Source organism: Jatropha curcas, chromosome 1 (genome assembly GCF_041381405.1).
Source record: "Jatropha curcas cultivar XTBG-Jc1 chromosome 1, XTBG_Jcur_1.0, whole genome shotgun sequence".
Classification (NCBI taxonomy): Eukaryota; Viridiplantae; Streptophyta; class Magnoliopsida; order Malpighiales; family Euphorbiaceae; genus Jatropha; species Jatropha curcas.
The window spans coordinates 10758233-10781523 of record NC_143151.1 but is presented as its reverse complement, the minus strand read 5'-3'; the positions used below and the strand labels follow the sequence as shown (position 1 = coordinate 10781523).

At 34.8% G+C, this 23291-nt stretch overlaps 1 protein-coding gene and 1 long non-coding RNA gene across 2 annotated transcripts; one reads left to right on the top strand and one right to left on the bottom strand.

Moving 5' to 3' along the window:
* The first annotated feature begins 1227 nt into the window (after nt 1-1227).
* LOC105643945 (putative CCR4-associated factor 1 homolog 9) lies at nt 1228-2330 on the top strand. Its single transcript, XM_012229191.4, has one exon. The coding sequence runs from the start codon at nt 1401-1403 to the stop codon at nt 2229-2231; it is 831 nt and encodes a 276-aa protein (XP_012084581.1). The 5' UTR covers nt 1228-1400; the 3' UTR covers nt 2232-2330.
* A 212-nt stretch (nt 2331-2542) lies between these two features.
* Nucleotides 2543-5107, bottom strand: LOC149498984 (uncharacterized). The gene is made up of 2 exons (XR_016318461.1): nt 4844-5107; nt 2543-4444 (listed from the first exon to the last, which is right to left on the bottom strand). It is a non-coding gene; the product is annotated as an uncharacterized LOC149498984 (long non-coding RNA).
* Nucleotides 5108-23291: the final 18184 nt, after the last annotated feature.

Genomic DNA, 23291 nt, shown 5'->3' with positions numbered 1-23291 from the left:
CTCCATAGATTTATTTATGATCTTATTTATGATTATGTCCTTTGGAATGTATTTTGTATTATATAAATAGTTCCTTAATCCTATGGATATAGATACTAATATTCTAATACAAGAAATCTCTCTCTATTTTCTCTATCTTTCAAATATATTATTCTTTTATAATATATGTTTAATAGTTTTAACTAATAAAAACTATTCAACTTCAAAAATCATAATTTAAAACAAATAAAATCTTAAGTTTAAAACGTAATCACTTCATTTTTAACTTAATCCTTCGTTGTATTTTTCTCCATTTTTCTTCTCTTTTTTCCATTATACAATTATTCTCATAAACTAGCCTGCAATAAAAAGCCACCACCGCTATCATTATAGTTCACTGCCACTAGATTATCTTTGCCAAAATAAATATTATCAATCATTAAAGAAATAAACAGATAAAAAAAAAATAAAAGCTACCAAGCGTTAGAACAAACAGCTATCCAACAACAAACATGATGTCGTTTCCAAGTGTATAAAACAAATGATAATTGTACGTTTTTTTTTTCAACCAACTGCGATGTTTTCAAAGGGTAACGAAAGCTAAATAGGAATATAACCTTTGGTTTCCAATTTTTCACTAGCAGTGAGATTGAAAAAGCTCTATGGTTATTCTGGCTGGATCATTATCTGTTGTGATTGCCTTCAATAATCTTAAATCTATACCTAATTTATTTTCTTTTATTTTTAATTTTTAAATTTCTTAGATAATTTTTATTAAAAATATTATTTTATTCTATTTAAGAGGAATTAACGTGAACTAATCATCATCTAGTGAAGTTTGAATGATGAAGTAAGAAAAAATGTCATTTTTTTTTATCAAATTGCAAGAAATAAGAATCCTATAGAACATGTGAAAATAAAATTAGATAATAAATAAATAAAAAGGGTCCAACTTGTTCCCGCGAGACCAAAACAAACGCATGAGCAAATGGCTTGTAGCTTTCACGATCTTTAGTCCACCTGATGCATTGAAATTGGTCACTCCAAAGTAACAATCTGTACAACATCCACCTCAGAATCACTTTATTAAAAGAATAAAAAATAATGCAAGAGAGCTGACATGGATTGGGTAAGACCAAGTCCTGGTTGGATGCTGATCCGTTACTTCCCTCAGTCAAATTGTAACGCGTTGAACCTTTGAACTTACACTCAAATTCCATCCGGTGTCTTTTCTCTCCCCTCTTTCTACGCAACATCCTTCCATTTCTTTCCCCACTTTCTCCATCTTCTCCATATTTAACTCCCACTCTCCACTCTCTTCTTCACCACCACCACAACCGACGAGATCACCGGCATCAAACATATATATATAATATTTTAATTTATTTATCTTTTCCATTATTCTAAAAGAAACAGCGGCTATGGACTCTAATAAGCCAAATATTGTCATCAGAGAAGTCTGGTCCAGTAATTTAGAATCCGAATTTGAGCTCATCAGAGAGCTTGTCGATGACTTTCCTTTCATTTCCATGGATACTGAATTCCCAGGTCTCGTTTTCCGTCCTTCCGTTGACCCCACCAAGTCCTACTTTCGTCAACGCCGCCCGTCTGATCACTACAAGATTCTCAAATCCAACGTCGACGCTTTGAATCTGATCCAGGTAGGCTTAACTCTCTCTGACTCTAATGGAAATCTACCGCATCTTGGTACTTCAGATCGGTTCATCTGGGAATTCAATTTCCGGGATTTTGATGTCTCACGTGATGCTCACGCTCCGGACTCAATCGAGTTGCTGAGGCGTCAGGGGATTGACTTCGAGAGAAACAGAGAAGAAGGAGTTGACTCAGTCCGATTCGCTGAATTGATGATGTCTTCGGGACTGGTGTGCAACGACTCAGTGAGTTGGGTTACGTTTCACAGCGCGTATGATTTCGGTTACCTGGTAAAGATCCTCACGAGCCGCTGCTTGCCCGCTTGTTTAGAGGATTTCTTGAGATTGATGAGGGTGTTTTTCGGAAGCAGAGTATACGACATCAAACACTTGATGCGGTTCTGCAATAGCTTATACGGTGGTTTGGACCGGGTGGCCCGAACACTGGAGGTGAATCGGGCAGTCGGTAAATGCCACCAGGCCGGATCAGACAGCTTGCTGACGTGGCACGCATTTCAGAAGATGAGGGATGTCTATTTTGTTAACGATGGACCGGAGAAGCATGCCGGAGTGCTGTACGGATTAGAACTAGTGTTCTGAGAATTGAAAGTAATTGTTAATTAATTAATTAATTAATTTGTTTAAATTACAATTTGTATATTAATTAAATGATTAAGGAAATTATTTTGTGGTCATAAACTTGCTAAATTATTACTTACTTCTGACGAAGTTAATCAACTAATCCGGTGATCCCAACTGTTTGATGAATTTTTTGCGTGCGTCGGGCGGTTCTCTTCTATTTAGCCCCGTCCATTTTTTGGGCTTTTTTTCCGTTAAAATGGTTCAAACTGGGAGAGATTTTGAAAAAAGAGTTTCATTGCCTTTTATGAACTGATATGTAAATAAATTAATGAGCTAGATAACTGAATCTTTATTATTTGGAAGCTTCATTAAGAAGAGTAGATAGAACAAAAGTTGATTTCTAAACAGACATGCTAGTATGTTGAATTGTTGATAGGATGCTCGTGCCAAAGCATGAGCCCCTAGATTAGCTTGCAAAGAATAAGCTTACAATCTTCAACAAGCTTTCTCAAATCAGAAAAATCCTCGTCAAGAGAATGAATATCATAAACAATAGTTTGAGAATTACAGAAAATCAAACTAGGTCTTCGCATATTTGACTCTGCCCGGAATAAACAAGTTCTCAAAGCCATTGCCTCAATCGACGAAGCATCATCATGGACACGATCCAAAAGTGTATGAAGAAAACCACTCTCTTGACTCTCGAAAACAACCCAAAAACCAGATATTCGCTGCTCCTGAAACCGCGTGCAGGTGGAAAACCATGCAGACCTGATACTGTGGATACCACTATGCAACTGTAACCTGCTACTACCACGAGATTCAAATATTAAGGACTGATGATGAATTACAGATGCAACAACCAATTTCTGCAATGAATGGGAAACTAAGTGACGTATTTCATCTGTGGACAGGAGTTGTTGGTGCCATACAAATTGATCCTTGCTAACCAAATCTTCCATGCAATAAAAATTAATTTTGCCAAGTCACCAGATGTTGAAGAAATAGCAACCTCTGTGAAAAAATCTTTAAAGGAAAACAAGAGGTTAGAGATCATAAAACAATGCCTCCTCCATATCCCATTGGCCTTATAACACCTTAGAAGTACGTGATCCAAGTCCCCAACATTATAACAATAGCAACAAATCATATCAACATCAACACATTTTCTAAAAAGCCTCTCTTTAGTAGGAAACACCCCTTTAAAACTCTCCAAATGAATTCTTTTGCCTTAAAGCACATTAAAATTCCATAATTTATGCTATATAGGATTGGAATCAAACTCAAAATTGCTCCTAAGAATTTTGTGACACAAAAAGTAACAAGATTTGACACTAAATATATCTTTTCTTTCTAAACTTCAAATAGGATTGTCATCAATGGCATTCAAACATAGAGGTATATTTAAAATAGCCCATGAATCTCCTGTTAGCTTAAGATTACAATCTCAAATGTTTTGATGAATAACAAAATAACTAAATTGAAAATTATTATTGTGTTGAAGTTCGAATTGCAAAATATTTAAGTTCAAAGAAGTGAAGAATTAATCATATTTCAATATTGAAGATTTGTTGAAGATACTATGAAGATTGCTGAAGATTATAGCTTAGTATATTGGTTAATAGACTTATTAGGATTTATGTAAAATAAAAAAGATTAAAAATGCAACTTCTAAGCACAAACTATATTTTTGAATAATCTTTCTTTATTCATTTAATATTTCAAAGTTGGTCTTATAAAATATTTTATTCTTTGAAATACTAGAGGGAAAAATCTTCATAAAAAAGATGGTTTAAAATTCAGAATTAAGGTTTACTATCTGTGAGGCTCCCACCGAGTGCCAAGTTCAATCCATTAAACGGGATTGAAACGCTCATATCACAAAATGATTTTTTTATAGAATCGCCACTTAAATTTAACTATGGGGTAGATTAAAGAAAAATCTTATTTGACTCCAATTTGTAAAAGTGCAATAATCGACGAAATCAAAGAGGATTTGGAGATTAGGTTTTCGGTTAAAATGTTTAATCAATTGGCCAATTGTTAATGTCCAATCCAAACGAAAAGATTTAAGATGAAGAGAATGAAATTTATTTAAAAGTGATAAAAAGAAATTGAAAAAGCCATAAACAATATAAAATAAAGCAAAAGGTAAAGAGGGAACTACAAAATTAGGGAGTATTGCTTCTAGCTCCTTGATGGGATTCTAGGCCAGTCACACGTCTCCCAATCTAAAAAAAATCAGAAGAAAGAAAGAAAATAAAATTTTTAGGTGGATTTAGTACACAACTCGAGTGTAGAGAGTCAAGCATGCCTGCTTATCCATTGGAATGAGAATTAAGACCAAACATTTTTTTTTCCATTGTGAAATAGGGGTTGGTTGATTTGAAATTTGAAAGGTTTATTGAAGACCTTTAATTATCATGTTTAGGCATTGAATTGTTATTTTCATGAAAAGAGTGATTTTGGCTTTGGATCACTGAAAATGGTTTTTCTTGGCTTTGGATCACCAAATTTTTGGTCCAAAATGGTTTTAGCTTTAAATCGCTATTTTTGGAAAAAGAAAGGCTCTTGGAGCCATTTAGAAGAAGAGAGCAAATATTAAAAGCTAAGAGTCATAAAGGACTTACTGGACCTTTTGGTCAGACCGACGTGATTGACCGGAGCGCTGATCGACACAGATTCTTCTCCTTAGGCGTATGGGTGAGGTTAGGACAAAATTTAATGTAATCTCATAAATTGTAACTGTAAGTGTAAGTGTATATGATATGAGTATTAAACGAAACTGATGTGCATGAATAAAAGTATGGCCCGACCATGAATACTTGCATAAGTGAAAATGAATTGACAGAATAGTGACTTGCATAATTTATAATTACTCCAAAGCCTATAAGTTAGTTGTACATCTTGTAACTTGTAAGAAGTGATATGAATTTATGGAATATGAGCTCATATTTAATCTTTCTGCAAGTGGAATAGTAGTACTATGCCTGTAGGACTCATCCTTACATGATATTGTGGAATTTATTCCCTATGTGTTCGTGGGACTTGTCCTTACGTGATATTGTAGGATTTGTCACTACATAGTTGTAAGGCTCATCCTCTATATCATTATACAGATTCATCTCTATGTGAATCCATGGGATTTATCCCTATGTGATTGCATAATTACTTGTGGAGCAACTAGATATTATTTTTCATGTATTATAAATTTTAATGGTTGAATAATTTGTGTTGTTTCCATAAATGGTGTCAAATTGGCATTTTGTGGAATACTGATTTATTGCACTAATGTAAAATTTATGTATATAGACAAAAGAAGGGGGAGCAAAGAAGAGTCCTTAGGTATACAACAATTTGATGCTTCATTCGGTAAAAGAATTATAAATAATTATAATAAAAAGATAAGGGTTGATACTGCATATCCATGTAGGTGGTTTATCCCCTTTATATAAAGCTAGAAAGACTCTTAGTTAGAATAATAGTTGAAATGATTGTTCTGAAAATCGGATCAGATCAGCTGGTTCGATCGATTTAACTGGAAATCGGACTGTGGTCCAGTTCGAGTTAGGTGCATAAAATTAGAGGCAAAAAAATCGCTCACAACCATTGTGAATCGGATAATTGGCGAGTCGGTTTGAGTAATTACTACGGTTCAATTCAAACCAGCAAATAAGAAAAAAAAAAAAAAAAAACGAAAAGAGTTGGAGTGTGTGGGTTGCTCTGGAAGCGGATGGTGGCCGGACCACCTTCGCTTGATGCCGACGTTGAGACTCACCTCTCAGTGGTTGTACTACAATTCACTATTGAAAATTTCTCTCCTGGGTATTTATCAACCAGTGAGAAGGAAACTCTCCTGCAATATAATGCTTCGTTTTCTGTGAAAAAAACAAAGCTACCCCATTCAAAACTTCAACTTTTCAAAGCTTCAACTTTTTCTTAGCCACGTGGCTTTTATTATGTTGTTGTCTTTTTTTTTTTTTTTTATTTTTTTTTATTTTTTTTTATGTATTTGTTTTTACTTTTTTTTTTTTGTGTGTTGAGTATTGAAGGATTAGTCTTTACTATTTAGTTAGCAATAATAATGTTAAAGTAATAATAATAATATTGGTAAAACAATAACACTAATAATAATATTAATACCGCTACTAATAATAATAATAATTGTAAAATAATAATAATTATTTTATTTTATTGTTATATTTTCCAAAATAAATCAATATTTATTTTGTGTATTGTTATAATTAGTTAAGAGTTTTATTAAGTAGTCTTTATATTTTATTTATATGTTATTAGACTTATATAAGTTAAAGGATATATCATATATAACTTTTTATAATTTTTGTAAAGATTAATTTATATTTACAAATTCTATATTTTTGATTTTTTTTAAAAATATATTTAAATATTATACATAAAAATCCAATTGAACCGTATTAAATCTAGTTAAACCCTCCGGTTCAGTGAACCTCTACATTTACCAATTCAATGACCGGTCCGGTTCTCAAAACATTGGTTAAAAATCTTATTGGAATACTAATTGAATAGACATTTTGAAGTGATTGGTAGTCACTATGCTTAATATTTGACTTTCTAGCCTAGTATGTATAAGCTATGGACTAGCACTTATTTGGTAGCTAGAGCTAGGATGAGCTACAATCGCTTAACCTGGTAGTTTTAATATGGTTGGTAACATTTACGAACCATCAATAATAATATTTATAATTTAATCCCTCTATTAAAGATTGTGGTCTTAGTTAGAGTTATGGTTTATGTCGAACCCTAATTACTTAGACATTATGTCATCATCTTGGTTCCAATTTTTGATAAAATATTCCTACTAGAAAATCAATTTTCAATGAATCTATTAGTCTTAGCCAAGTTCTTCTATCAAGAACTACTAGATAGTCATGGGATCTTATTCCCAATTACTCAAGGTATAAATCCTATCTTTGTTGATCAATAACCTCCTAATATAACTAACTAGGACCAACATATACTCATATTTACATACTTAATTTATGTATAAAACAGTATCAAATCCTAGCCACCTATATAAACATAATGTCACTTTAGGTTAAAGTATTATCTTCCTTAACATTTCGTCCGAGCCTTCATGGGCCCCATAAACACCTTCGTGGGTCTCTCTTATGATATAGTTGCCTTCTTCTTCAGTCAGGCACTTCGCCTAGGGATGTGTCTTTGATCTCCTATAGAGTTCTTCATTTTCAAGCACATAACTTGCAGCTTTTCTGTAAAGCTTGATCAGTTCTTGCCTGTTGTCAGGTCGGACATCATTCTTTATGAAATCAATAATCGGACTCATCCAATTATCGCTAGGTTAAGAGGTGAAAATTTCATTTTGTTCATAGCTCGGCTGGTTCTACTGTTCAAACATTACTTCTTTAAGCAACTCTTCTTTTCGTGCTGCAATCTTGGCTATGTCATATGCTTTCTTGTTGCCTGCTCGATCCATCTGGGTTATTTTCCAAGTGTTCGTAAGAGCGACAGAGTTGGAGAGTGGTATTTTATTAAGTTTGCCTCCTTAGTTATGAATGTGCATGTTACTTGGTTGACTATCAACTATGAATCTAGGAAGATATGAAGTACCAAGGTTTGTATTTCAAGAGCCAGTTTAAGTCTTGTGATTAGAGCCTCATACTCAGCACCATTATTGGTTATGGTAAAGCCCGCGTAGACGAAATATTGTATCCTTAACTTCGCCAATCCTTGCAATATGACCCCTACAGCAGCTCCCTAACTTCGCAAGGCCCCATCGGTGTATAACTACTAGGCATTGCTACTACAAATATAGTGTGAGATTGGAAGTAACGACGCAACCTGTCCGCTGATATGAGGATGGCGAGAGCCCACTTTTCAATGCTGGGGTATCGTAGCTTGGCACCTCGGAGGACTTCGCTGGTGTAATAGATGGAGTACTACTCTCCATCTTCTTCTCTAACTAGGATGGATGCTATTGTGCTTTCTGTAGTAGCTAGGTATAAATATAAAGATTCATCCCTCTTAGGCTTGCTCAAAAGAGGAGCTGAAGACAGGAACTCTTTTATCTTGTAAAAGGTGAGCTAACACTTGTCGTCCCATTAGAAATTCTTCAATTGTTTTAAGGCTCGATAGAAAGGCATACATCTTTTAACCGAGCACGAGACGAAACGTCCTAAGGTTGTGATTCGGCCATTCAGCTGTTGAACTTCATGAATGCTAATAGGCGCTTGCATCTCCAAGATCGCTTTGATCTTCTTAGGGTTCGCCTCGATTCCCCATTGTGATATCATGAAGCCTAATAACTTGTCTACCTTCACCCTAAATGTGCACTTGTTTAAATTTAACTTTATGTTAAATTTATTTAGGACTTCAAATGCTTCTTTTAAGTCTTTGGGATGATTTGATGCCCAAGTACTTTTAATGATCTTATCATCTACATACACTTCTACCGTTATCCCTATTTGGTGTTGAAACATTCTATTGACCAATCTCTGATATGTAGCTTCTGCATTTTTTAGGCCAAAGCGCATTACCTGATAGTAGCAAAGTCTCTTGTCTATAATGAAGCTCGTCTTCTCTTCGTCCAATTCCGTCATCCTTATTTGGTGATATCCAACAGTTGCATCCACAAAGCTGTATATTTCATAGCCGGCCGTTGAATCAACCAATTGGTCTATGTTAGGCAGAGGGTAGGAGTCCTTGGGGCACGCCTTGTTCAGGTCAGTGAAGTCTACACACAGTCCCCACTTTCCATTGGACTTGGGTACCAGAACCATGTTCACCAACCGTTTTGGATAGTTGACTTCTCTTATGAATCCTGCTTGGAATAGTTTGTCTCCCTCAGTCGCTATGGCTTGTTGCCTTTCAGGTCAGTGGCCTCGCTTCTTTTGCTTAACAGGCTTACAATCTGGATCAATAATGAGCCTAAGGGATATGATGTCGGGGTTACTCCCAATTATGTCTCTAGCGCTCCAAGCGAAGCTGTTAAATTATCTTCAATACTCCTTTTATACTATTTTGTAACTCCACAGGTAGCTCACCCCCCAAGGTCAGATGCCTCCCTGGCTCCACCTCCCATTTGACAAGCTCGCCTACGAGTGTTAGGCTTAAGTCTCAGGTGCTTTAGGGGTATGTTAAAAGGTTGATGCTCATCTTGTATTGTGCATTTTTCCGCATCTTGCATCCATATAATGGGTAAGGCAAGAGATATCCCTTTCAGTGCTATCATGTATACTTCTTGAGCCATCTTCTAATCCCCCTTCACAGCAAAGACCTCATCATTATCAGAGTAAAATTTTAGAGTGAGATATCTGATGCACGAGACTACCTCCAGCTTGTATAGGGTAGGTTTGCCTGATATGGCATTATATGGAAAATGGATGTCTTTTACCGTAAACTCTAATTTAAACCTTCTTGAAACACCATCAATTCTAAGCTCTAAGGTTACATCTATAGATCCGGCTACCGGGACTGGCTTCCCAGCTAACCCGACCAGAGGAGTTCAGACAAGTTTCAGTTTCGCCTGTTCTAACTTTAAGGCTTTAAAGATTTTCATAGTCAGCAAGTTAATGCACTGTCGGTGTCTACTAGGATCCTTTTTGCCAAGAAATTTTCTAAAACTCCTTCTATCATTAGGGCATCGTTATGCGAGGTATGCACATGCTCGCCATCTACTTCATAAAATAAGATAGGCAGTCTCACGTTTAATTTTTATTGGATTAGGATAGAATAAACTTCTCTAGCCCTCCACTTTCTTATTCAGTTGCTGTCACACCCTATTGAACCACAAAAAATTGTGTGAATTGTGCCCAAGGTATTGCACTGCCTCCTTTGTTTGTCTTCCTCTCAATTTCTTTCCGAACCTGCCCAACAAACTCTTTGAGTTTGCCTCTTTGTATGAGGCATTCAATCTCCTTTTTCAGTTGCTAACAGGCTTTAGTTTCATGGTCAATGTCCCTATGAAACTCACAGTACTTGTTCTTGTCTCGATAACCAGAGGTGTCTTCTTTCATTTTTCTAGGATAGTTGAGTGAGCTTTGTTTCCATGATCTCTTACCTAGGATAGTATCTCCGAGCGTGACATGTTCAAGGGAGTGAACTCTCGGTCCTACTGTGATCTATCCTCTCTTGAGTAGGGTGCTCTAACAGCATAGCTAGCTCGTGGGTGGCAGAGAGGCGATCTTCTTCTGGGCAAACGTCTCCTTATTAGAGAGGGGTGTCTTCTGTGTCTAGGCTTTTCTTCTTTAGGCGATCTCTAGGGTTGAACCTCATAGGCTTTATCTAGCTTTGTGTATTTGTGGGCTCGAGCCATGAGTTCAGCAAAGGTTAAAGGAGGGTCTATACTCAGACTCTCGAATAATTAGTTGCATTTGCAATTCTTCGCCATGGCATTAATTGCCACTTTATCATTCAGGTTCTCTACCTGCATTGCTATTCTTTGAAATCTAGAGATATAATGTCGTAATGTCTCGCCATCCTCCCTTTTCAGGTCTACCAAGTCAGATGAGATTTTCCTAGATGGTATGCTTGTTATGAACTAGGCTCGAAATGCTGTAGCCAATTGGGAGAATGATTGGATGGATCCCGTTTTGAGGGTCTGATACCATTCCTAGGCTTCACCCTTGAGTGTAATTGGCAAGACCTTGCACATTCAGAGTTAGTTTGAAGGTACATAATGGTTCAAAAAGTTGCAAGGTAGCTTCGGGGTTCGGTAGATCTGTCATATGGTTGGAAGGTTAAAATTTTGAGTTTTGGGGGAAACGCCAAACCCAAGATATTGGCTTATAAGGGGGAGTCCTCCCTAAGACCATAGTCCCTCGCCTCTCCCATTTCCCTACACTCTCTGACCAATTATGTGTGGCTTGGTTCCTGGCTATAGGGGGCGACCGTGCTAATCTTTATCCTTGACTCAACCTCATAGAGTTGTTTAGATACAGGGTGGCTTTACCATTTAGGCGATGGTAAAGGCGCACTGCACTCTTTATGGTGTTTGTTCACTGGCCCACCTACGGGTGTCAATTCACCACTTGGAGGGGGAGCCTCGAGACGACGTTTTAGCACAGTGGTGAACTGTGAGTATGCTTGAGCTAGGGCTACCACTACTTGAGGATTGGTTGTTTATGGAGGAGGTATGATGGTGTGTTCAACTGCCTTACCGTTGTTATCGTCCTAACCCTCCATGTTATGGTGTTCGACCAACTTGTTAGCCATGGTACTCAAGGTGAAAAGGATTGAGATTAATGGGGATTGAAGGTGTGTTCCACGCTTACCGCACCAATTGGTAAGATGCTAGAAATTAAGGGTTGAGAGAATTTAGAATTTGCCCCCTTTTTAGATTAATTTGAGGTATATATACTGAAATAAGGATATTGCACTTGGATAAGGATTGTGAGAATCCTATATTACTTGTTAGTTAGAGTTTATTTAGGAATCTGATATCTTTTTTTATATATTTTATTATTGTGTATTATCACTTATAATTCTCAACCCCCACTTTTCGTGCTGTATATAATTGTTAATCTAGATTATAAGAAATTTAGCGCGTAAATTCAGTTAAGTTGTTCTACAAATTTATTAATATAAATTAATTTTAGTAGATTCGACACCCATCAAAATTTTGGCACCATAGATGGGGACTGAAAATTCATTGAATTTGATATTTTTAGATTTGTTTTGATTGTTTTAATTAATAGGTTATCTTATATTTATTGTTGTTTGCGAAGAGTGTTGCAGTTTTTAGGTTTTTAGGTATTATTATTCATGGTGAAAATTCCAATCAAATTAGGAGGGTTGCAAGTACTTGTTTTGAAGGAAACGACATTCTGAACAAGGCTAGTGAAAAGTACAATAGCGCCACTCTCTTGATGCCAAATTCCATCATTTTTTAGGGTTTTTAGGCACTTTTATTTTTATGTTTATGTTCTTAATTTTTTTAGTTATTTTTCTTTATATAATTTTCCATTTATTTTGGGCAATTATGGGTTATTTTGATTGGTTTATGACACGTTCCTCTCAGTTTGGCGATATGGTATTTGATCCAAAAGTTGAGAAAATAGCTAAGCAGTTGGGAAAATAGGCTAAACAAGCTAAACATGCTTAAACCTTAGCAAGTCATGTAATTCAAGTCGAAGGAGAGTTTCAACAACAGTGTTATAGGCAATAGAGTCAATTCTCCAAGAGAAACAAGGATTGGCTATATTATGTTCCTTCAGGTTCTGTCATTTCATGGAAAAAGATGAAGCGGTTGTTTTTGGAGAAATATTTCGCGGCTTCTCATGCTGCAAATAGAAGGAAGGTGATATGTGGTATAAGGAAGCATAATAAGGAGAGTTCATATGAGTATTTGGAACATTTTATGAAGCTTTATGCAAGCTGCCCACACCATTAGATTAGTGATTAGCTTTTAATTTAGTATTTTATGAGGGTTTGTTGCCAATGGATAGGAGTACATAGACGCTGTTATTAGAAGAGCTTTGGTGGATACAACATTGGATAGTGCTAAATGTCTTATTTCTAATATGGCTGCCAATTTAAAACAATTTGGGATTAGAATGGATGACACACCCTAAAAATTTAACGAGGTAAATACATCTAATCTTGAGAAATAATTTTTTAATTTAACTCTTTAGAGGCAATTGGTGATAGGGAATATGCAAACAGCTAAAGTGTGTGGATTTCGCTTGGTCTCGCATCATGCCACTGATATGTGTCCTGCATTGTAAGAAGATGAGTCAATTCAACAAGCTAATGCAATAGGAAATTTTGGACAACGTATGTATGATCCCTTTTCTAATTTTTACAATCCAGGATGGCATGATCATCTAAATCTGAGTTATAGTAATAGTCGACAATAGCAGCCCAAACAAAATGTGAATCAAACCCCTGCTAACCTAGGTATGTCTTTAGATGAAATTGTTAAAGCTTTACCTAACAATAATCAACAGTTTCAACAAGAGACTATAAGCAACAGTCAAAATTTAACGAAGAAAATTGGTCAACTTGCTACTTTAGTGACCAAACTCAAGGCTCAAGGTTCAAAAAAATTGCCATCTCAGACAGTCATTAATCCTAAGGAGAATGTGATTACTATAGTCTTACGAAGTGGAAAAGAAGTTAGTAGTTAAGTCCCTTGTGTTTCGGCAGATAATAAAAAGCAAGGAGAAAAAGAGTCTGAAATTCCTGAAGTTGAGGTAAATTATGAACCTGTTGTGAATAAGTTTAAACAACCTGTTCTTCCCCCTTTTCCTAGTAGGTTCACAAAGAGTAAGAAAGAAGAGTAAAAGAAAGAGATTTTAAGACTTTTAAAAAAAGTAGAAGTGAACATACCTCTTGTTGATGCAATCAAGAAAGTTCCAAGGTATGCTAAATTCCTTAAGGAAATGTGTACCACGATGAGAGGTAATGAGAAAGATGAGAGGTAATGAGAAAGCCAGTATGGGGGAGAATGTGTCAGCTTTAATTTAGCAAAATATGCCTCCATAATGAAAGGACCCAGGTTCGTTTTAAATTGCATGCAAAATAGGGGATTTTAAATTTGAACAGGGTATGGCAGATTTAGGTGCATCTATTAATGTCATGGCACATTCAGTGTTTCTTAGTCTAAATTTGGGTCCTTGAAAAGAAATTGATGTGGTTATTCAATTAGCTGACTGTTCTAATGCTTACCCTGTGGGAGTAGTTGAGGATGTTTTGATGCATGTTGGTGAGCATATATTTCCTGCAAATTTTTTTATTTTAGATACAGAGGTCGCGACTTCTCCAAATTCAGCTTTAATTTTGTTAGGGTGTCCTTTCCTTAAAATTGCTAAGACAAAATTGATATGGATAAGCGTACTCCAACTATAGAATTTGATAGAGAAGTTTTGCAATTTAATATATTTGATGCTATGAAGTATCCTGCTGATTAGCATTCTATGTTTTATTGATGCTTTATGCATGATGCTTTTAATTTCAGTTCTAATGATGATTTAGAAGTGGTGATTAGTTAGGGAATTAAGTAATTAATACTAATTTTCCATTGAGCACAAAAATTGAAAATACAGTAGTGGCATTATAGTCGTTGCCTCAAGTGCCTCAAAGGTATGAAGTTTTAAAAATCAATTTGCCTTCATCTCACACAAAATTGCTACCTTTTGCTGTGTAGGCACCAATTTTGGAACTTAAACTTTTGCCCAAGCATTTGAGATATGCATAGTTAGGAGATAAGAAACACTTCCTATTGTGATTGCAAGTACCTGACCAAGGTACAGGAATACAAGTTGATTAGAGTTTTGAGGCTTGACAAGAAAATAATTAGATGGACTATAGCTGACATCAGGGGTATAATCCTATCAGTATGTATGCACTGAATTTTGCTAGAGGATATGCTAAACCAAGTAAAGAAGCTCAGCGGAGGTTGAACCCACATATGATGAAAGTTATGAAGAAGGAGATTCTAAAATTATTAGATGTTGGAGTAATTTATTCAATTTCAGATAGCAAGTAGGTGAGTCCAGTCTAGGTAGTACCTAAGAAGTCTAGGTGTCACGACCCGACTCCATGGGCCGGACCGGCTCTAGGGCCCAGGTAAGCTTAAGGCCCCCGAGGCCCGTAGTAAGCCTGAAACACTAGAATCTATTATCTCGGTATAAATTTCAATATTCTATTATTTCTCGGCCCAAGTTTATCTTCTACAGCATTCTATAGTTCGGGCCTAGTTTACAATACATCACATTCTAATATGGCTTACAGAATTATTTTGTCTACGTTAGTACACGACTAAATATAGGTAAATCCTACAACTGCGGAGTCACTAACTCTTTGGTATACATAGCTTTTTATACACATGACTACATATTAAAATAATTATGAAACTAGGAAAATTTCTCTATTGCCCGGTGCCGAAGAATCATAGCCTAAATCGGATTAAAGAAAAACTTCCTGAAAAAAAAATCAAGCAAGACTTATGAGTTTTCTAAGCAGAAATAATTATCACACAACACATGCAGTCACACAAATGTGTAAATATATCGATCTAGTCATCCGACTAGCTATATGCTCACGCAGCCGGTCACACAAATGGCAAATCACCAGCACTCACAATCATTAACATCTTCATATAATCACATTACGTGGAAATTAGTCAGTGGAGTCACCGAACCCCCGATGAGCCGTCCTCCCACATGGCTCATCCTCTCACATGTGCACTAGGGAGCCGATCCCCCATACTGGCCGACCGGTCTAATCCTCACTTGACCAGCCCTCTCATTGTTTTTCTATCCTCTCTTTTCTTTTTCATACCAACAGGAGGCAACTCGGTCATCTCCATCAAATCTAGATCATCAGGCGCTCACAACAGGAGGCCACCCTGCGGGTTGCGATCAAATCTGGATTATCAAGTGCGCCCAATAAAGAAGCCAACCTGTGGTTAACAGTAACGGTAACAGTAGGTGCACACGGGGGCGCCGATCTCCCATTTACCCGGCTAACAGAAACAGAATCAGGATCTATATAACAGAATCAGAATATAACAGAAATCAGAATCAGGATCCGTATAACAGAAACGGTCTCACAAACCCATGGTGACCCACTTCATTCTAATTCCACACAAACAAAGCACAGCAATATCACAACACAGTTAATCAAGTATTGCAATTAAATGCAAGCATATTAATCAATTAAACATCATAATGCAATGCAAATAACTAAATAATTAAATAGTATTAACAATAAACAACAATGATAAAATAAATAACAATAATAACAATAATAATGGAAATAAATAAATAAATAAATAAATATGTAGATCATTAAATGAGTAATAAAGATAATAAATAATCAGAGCACTATATTTATTATGTACCAAGTTATAGAACTAATCTAACTAAACTTATTAATTATGTTGTTAATTAAAATTAATCTAAGTTCTATCGAAATTTCGGCAGCCCCTCCCCTAAAATTTGGACTATCTACCTGCTCGAATATCAGCAATATTACATCCATCAACCATTACACACACAGCCCATCCATCGGGCAATCAAACAATTTAATTTCCCTTCTTCCATATCAAGTAATAGTATAAATATTTAATCACAATACAAAACTTTAGCTATTAACAATCCAAGCTTCGCTATCTAAGGTTAAGCCCGTACATAAAATAACAAATAAATGAAAATAAACATTTACTTAACCACCATATTCTACTGGTTTAAAGTATCCATATATATATGCTTGTAGTAACCATATGCCAACTATAATTCACTCTTTCTTTTCTTTTCTTTATCATTATATAACTAAGATCCCGAATACAACTTAATAATATGTGAATCATCATTCTCGCCAAGCAAAATTTCAGGTAACGAATCCATTTTATTCGTCTCTCAAATCATAAATAAATATTTATACATCAATCATTATGGAATCTTGAAAGTACGTTCATTTACATATATTTATCCTTGTAAAACAACACAGAAAAATCAAGGTAATTGCTGTCAATTCGCCAAAAAGAATTAGCGTTTTTCTATCTTAAAATCATGGATCACACTAACTAACTAGTTCCACGCAAGAATTAGATTTACAACCTTAATTGTACCATGTCAAACAAAAATCAATGGAAATAATTGAAGATAGCTGCTGCCATTTTATCAAAGAAACCTTAAGTGTTTGGTTAAACTTACACATTATACGATGATTAACCCATTTCCAATCAAGAACTCAATTTACAACTTCATTTACTTCATATCACAGATTTAGTTCAAGAATTACACTAAAATGGCTGCTGCCAGCCTAAGAAAATCAAGGTCTCTCAATCAAAATCTATATTATAAACACTAGTTGACTCATTTACCACCAGAAACTTAACTTATCATGTCAAATACCTCATATCAAAGCAGAAATTTTAAGCAAGTAGCTAGGTTGGCTGCCACCATATCACAATCATTCTAATTTCTTTCACAGGATCTACAATAAACACCCTAACTTACACATTTCCTTAAAAAAATGCAGTTATAGTGTCAATTAATAGTCAAAAATCAGATTTTCCCAACTATTAGTCGTGTGAATAGTGTTTCAGGAACCTAGCATTTCTCATTCGTGATTCTAACAACCCTCTTGGGTTGTGCCATGTATATTCGGGACCCACATGAACAGCTCCCACTATTAATTCTTATTCAATATTCTTAATTTTCTATCAAGACAACAATAATACATTCAATCTAATCTACATTAAATCCACACTTTAATTCCATTAATATAATTATCAAAATTCTTCAATTAAATTTGTTTGGTGCTAATTTAAATTGGCTTTAATTAATTAAAGTCTTCTAATCGAATCAACACTTTTTAATATATTGGGTAATACGATAATTAAATTAAATTGACTAGCCACAAAATGCTAGAAATTAATTAATTTCTAGGAAGTAACCAAAATTAATTCCAATACCCAAGTACCACACTACCAGAATTTTGCTTGACCGGAGGCAGTGGTGGTGCTCGCCGGAACGAAGAGAGAGAAAGCTCAGAGCCACTGAAGTGGCTGAAGTTGATTGAAATAGAATCGTTGCTCACCTGAGCTGCTGTGCTCACTAGAGTCGTGAGCAGGAGAGAGCGACGTCGAGCGGTGGTAGCTGGAGACGATGTGGTTGGTCGGCTATGGGCTGGTGTCACCGGAAAGTCGATGAGGAGTCCCGACTCTTCCTGCGACTACTGCTCTCGCCAGAAGTGAATGGGGAGAGAGAGAAGGAACGATCGGAGATGCGCGGTGAGGAGGCGACGGCAGCAGGGAGATGGCGGCAAAGGGCTGGTCGCCGGTGATCGAAAAATGAAAGGGGAGGGAGAGAAGAGTGAGGTCGGCGCTGGTGCTGGCGCAAGGAAGGAGAAGGGGAAAAGAAAAAAAAAAAGAAAAAAAAGAAAAAAGAAAAAGAAAAACAAAAGAAAAGAAAGAAAAAATCTTGGGCTTCTAGACTATTCCGGTTCGATTCGAACCGGTTTGGTCTAATCTAATGATTTGGCTCAATTTGCTTGGTTTTTGAGTTTTTCGCTTGGTTTTCGAAAAATCGAATTGGTTTATGGGTCCAGTTTAGCAATAATAAAATACTAGCAGGTATAATTTCATTGGTTGAAATAAAAAATTTAGTTTTTAAATGAAAATTCTATGAAATTAAATTTTTGGGTCGTTTCACTAGGTAACTGTGGTAAAGAATCAAGACAATAGACTTGGTCCAGTAAGAATTGAGAGTGGATAGTGAATGTGCATAGATTACTGCAAATTGAATTCAACAATAAGAAAGGATCATTTTCCATTGCTTTTATTGATCAGATGCTCGAGCATTTGGCAAGTAAGTCATATTTCTATTTTCTTGATATAATTAGATTGTGATTGCACCAAAGGATCAAGAAAATACTACTTTTAAATGTCCTTTTGGAACTTTTGCTTTTAGAAGAATTCCATTTGGATTGTGTAGTGCCCCTAGAACTTCTCAAATATGCATGATGAGCATATTTTCAAATTATATTGATAGTCGCATTGAAGTTTCATAGATGATTTTACAGTGTATGGTGATTCTTTAAATGCATTTATGTAATGCCCTATTTTTCCTGTGTTGAAATAGTAGTTTATCTGTCTGTGAATAGTACTGTCGGTCCGGGAGTCGGTATTATTTTGGTCCAGAAAAATTTTTATATATGGTTAATATTTTATGTCACATTTTTGGAGCATGCATGCATGATTTTTATGGGTAGAAAGTAAGTAATGAATATTTTTGGAGAATTTTAGAGAATTAGTGAGTAGTAACTTAAGATGTGATATTAATTAAGGAAATTAGAGGCAATAGTTGTATGGATTAAATTTGAAATGGTGTTATATTAATTAAGGAAATTAGAAGAATTATTTTTATGGAGTAAATTTGAGAATTTTGTTGTGTTCTATACTATTTTGAAGGAATTTAATTTGGAGAATATTTGTAGCCATTAGATTAGATTTACATTCAATCCTAGCCATCCAATTTTGGTGAAAAGACCAAACTACCCTTTAGTCAACTCCATTATTTGAGCAATATTTTTCTTCCTCTTCTTCTCCATTTAACGTGAACTTCATCTTCTTCTCCTCCATTTCACCTTTAGCCTCTCTTTCTCTTCTCTTTGTTTTCTCCATTTTCTACTTGAATAATTCACCAAATTCACTCCATTTACCTTGAATAAAGTAAGAAAATCTAGAGATTAAAGCTTGAGAAGGGGTTTTTAGGGATTAATTTCAAGGAATTTGGAGAATTCATTAGGTGAAGTAAACTTCATTATTTTTGGATTTAGAGTTTTCTTTTAGCATATACATACTTAATCATGCTCCAATATCTTCTTTTCTTTGTTTTCTTTGTTTTGATTTTGAGTTTATTACATGTAGAGGGTGGAGAGCCTTCTAACAAAGATAAAGGCAAGACCAAGGTTTAAGGAGCTTTGATTTAAGTTGTTTTAAAGGTTTGTGTTCATAAACACACTCTTCAATTTTTGGATTTGTGAAGTTTGTACTACTTTGTGAAAATTTGGGATTTTGTATGAAATGATTTGATTGCTGGAATTTGGTTGTATAAATGTGTTCTTGAGTGTTTTCTAAGCCTATCTATATGTTGAATTTATGAAGAACTTATTTTTCTCTTCTTCTTCCAAAAGTGGCAGAATTTTACCAAGGGAAAATGTTAATGGGTGTGTTTAAGGACTGTTTTTCTATTCGTTTTATTTTCCCTCTGTATTTGAGTCCTTCATGAAAGTTGTAGGTATACTTCTTAGCTTTCCAACCCATCCTCTTGTGTCCAATTTTGATATATATAGCTCACCTTATGACTAAAACATCTAAACTGACTCTGTTGTAACGTACCACATGCAGCAATAGATTGAGTGACTATTTTGACCACCATAATGGCAAGATTAGGTGTTGAGCTCTTCATGAGAGTTGTTACCCTGTGTCTTGAGATTGCCCTGGTGTTGGATTGGTTTAATTTGAGTGTCTGGTTACGGAGAAATTCAATAAACATTGGACTTGGTTCTGCTGAATCCAGTCTGGACTATTAGTCTATGTTCCTAGCTTATTTTGCCTATCTTGCAGATGTTTCTGGGTTATGGTTCCTTCATAACAATTGTATAATTGTGTCTTATAGTTCTAATGAATCTAATTTCATTCAATTTGGAGATATATAACTCAAGTTATGTATTAAAAACTCAGCAAAGGTCAAGATTGCTTTTATGCTGGAAATTTCCAATGTTAAGTACTTTGGTTTAAGTATGAGATGTTTCATGAATGAATTCAGTTTAAATTCAGTTTTCATTGTAATTTTATGAATACTACAGAAAATAAATTTTATGAGCAATGGAAAGTCAGAATAAAAATAAGAATAAAAAAAAATGGATTTTGGGCTCTAATATACTTGATGTGAATTTGATGCGTGATTTGATTTTATTCTGTATGATGAGCATGCTCGGCATTTGATGCCATTTTGATAAGAAGCTATGATCATATGCTAAGCACGTGGGTGCCTTCTGTTCTGTTAGGGCGGACGCGCTCTATATGTTTTGAATCTGTTGGCGACCTAAGGCCATTCTGAATCTGTTCTGAAAACCTATCTGCTTCTTTTTCTCCTAAGTGTATGTGAGCCCTTGTAAACATATTTTTCAGGTAGCTTGGGAATAAATGATTATATGTTATTAAATGAATTGTCAAAGCAGGATATTACGTTACATGGTTTTCTAAATAACCAGTATATGTATTGGTGTACTACAATTTCAAATAATGAATTTATGATTTGAACGAATAAAATATTAATAGTTTATTTGATCATTTTGTTATAAATGTAAATGTATATTAAAGCGTTAATGATTTTATGATTGTAAATCTTTTGATGAAAATTGATATTTTAAGTGTGTTGCCATCGCAACATTGGTTTGTTGTGTTTTATGAGCACCACTGAGTTTTATACTCAGCGCGTTGATTTTATCACGCGTAGGTTGGAGTCTATATTTGCTGATTGAAGACCAAAAGAGTAGCATCAGAGCTGAAGAGATATTTTGGTAGTTGATTAGTGTGTTATGTAATTAAGTATTATGGCATGTATAAGTAGTCCATTTTTGGAGACTCTATTATGTAATTTATACTTTAAGTATATTATTGGAAATTAATTGGGTGTATTTATTGGAAGATAAACTTGGAACTTATTTATTGGAACTTATCTAATTGATGCATACGAAAATGTTGTAGTTAGACCTTAGAAGAGTGTTATTGTGTTGTTTTTGGCGTTTGATGGGGTTTGGAGTTTTGAAATTGGGAGTGTTTTGCATTCACTTGTTTGTCAATGTCTATGTTTAGGGGAAACTCTTGCAGTTTTTCTGTAGGTTTCTCCCAAATCATTTAAAAAAAAAAAATAAAAAAATAACTACTTGTTAAACTTGTGATATTAAATCACTTCTAATTCATACTAGGATTTTCTGATTTATATGTTAAGTTAAGACGGTGCCTCCGGCACCGAATGTGACATCCGCCGTCGGGTCTCTCGGGACTGGGCGGAGGGTGTTACAATTTATCCATAGCTTGAGTTGCGTGTGACAAGCAAATTCACAAGTGTATGAAATCGCAAACAAGTAATAACGAGTGGGTAGAGTATCGTTCCATGAAGATTGTATACTAAGTACCAAAATTGTGTTAACCTACTATTATCTAAACGACAATAAGAGAATATAATTGAAAATAAAAGAAATAAAATAGAGCAATGAGAAAGAAATCAAAAAAGTGATTAAATCAAGTTTATCCTATTAGTTTGATAATGAATTTTAATTATTCAAGAAGTAGAAATAACTCTAAAATTGCTAATATGCTCTCTCGATATTTTATTAGCTATTTTTACCCAATTCAATTACTTGTCTCTCAATGGCGTAACCAAACATAGATTAAATCATTAAGTTTTTGAGATTATTCAGGAATCCACAAATTAAGGCCTTTAATTTTATGAAAATCTCCCACTAGTCAAACCATCTAGCTCTCGCATCAAGTTGTTAGTCCCATGAAATTTATTACCCTATTCATATAAAAAACCCTTCTCTCGATAGTGATTAATGAAATCAATCAATCCAATTGAGAAACTCTGCCTGGAAACATTAAGATCAATAATAAATTTTACTTGAATAATGAAAATCAAATCTAATATTATAAAATGGAGTTGAATTTAAGCTGTATCATATCCCTAGTAAAAAGATTTATTTCAATATAGTAAATAAATTAAACTCAATTAAACTTGTCAATAATCCCATAATGAATAATAGACAAGAAAGGAGTTTAGAAATAAAAACTAGTCGATGACAGGCTTGAGCGGCTTCCTTGAATCTTCACACCAACTTGATCACTTGGAGTCCTAAAGAGAGAAACTAAATAGAGTAGAGGACAAAATATGGAATAATGGATGTGATGTGAATTCATCTACTAGTGTAGAGATTTCTCTTTATATGGACTTCGTAGGATTTCTTTGAGTCTAATTAGGAAAATCACCTAACTTGTTGAGGAAGAAATAGAATTACAGTAGGAAACAATTAAGTCTTATATTTCTTCCAAATTAGGAGTCCAAGTTGATCAATTAGGATAAAACTCGAATTAGGTAGTATCTTTATGGTCCTCGCTCTTCCTTATTTGATATTTGGTAAATTACTTATTAAATCCCTACAAAACCATCCAAAACAAGATTAAAATAATAAAGAAAGCAAAAATTAACAATTAAGTAAAAACATAAATAAAACTAATTAAAAACACTAAAAATTCTAATAAAAACTATATTAAAAATACTATAAAATAAGACCTATCAGTGTGCTTGAATGTTGTATTGAAAAGATTTATTTTGAATGATGAGAAATGTCATTTTACGATATAATAAAGAATTGTTTTAGGGCATGTAGTTTCTATTAGAGGCATTGAGATAGATAAGGCTAAAGTTGATTTGATTGTGAACTTACCTTATCCCACCAATGTGTGGGAAGTGCATTCTTTTCTTGGCCATAGAGGTTTTTATTGTAAGTTCATCAAGGACTTCTTGAACATTGTTATGCAATTGTCTAGGCTTTTACAAAAAT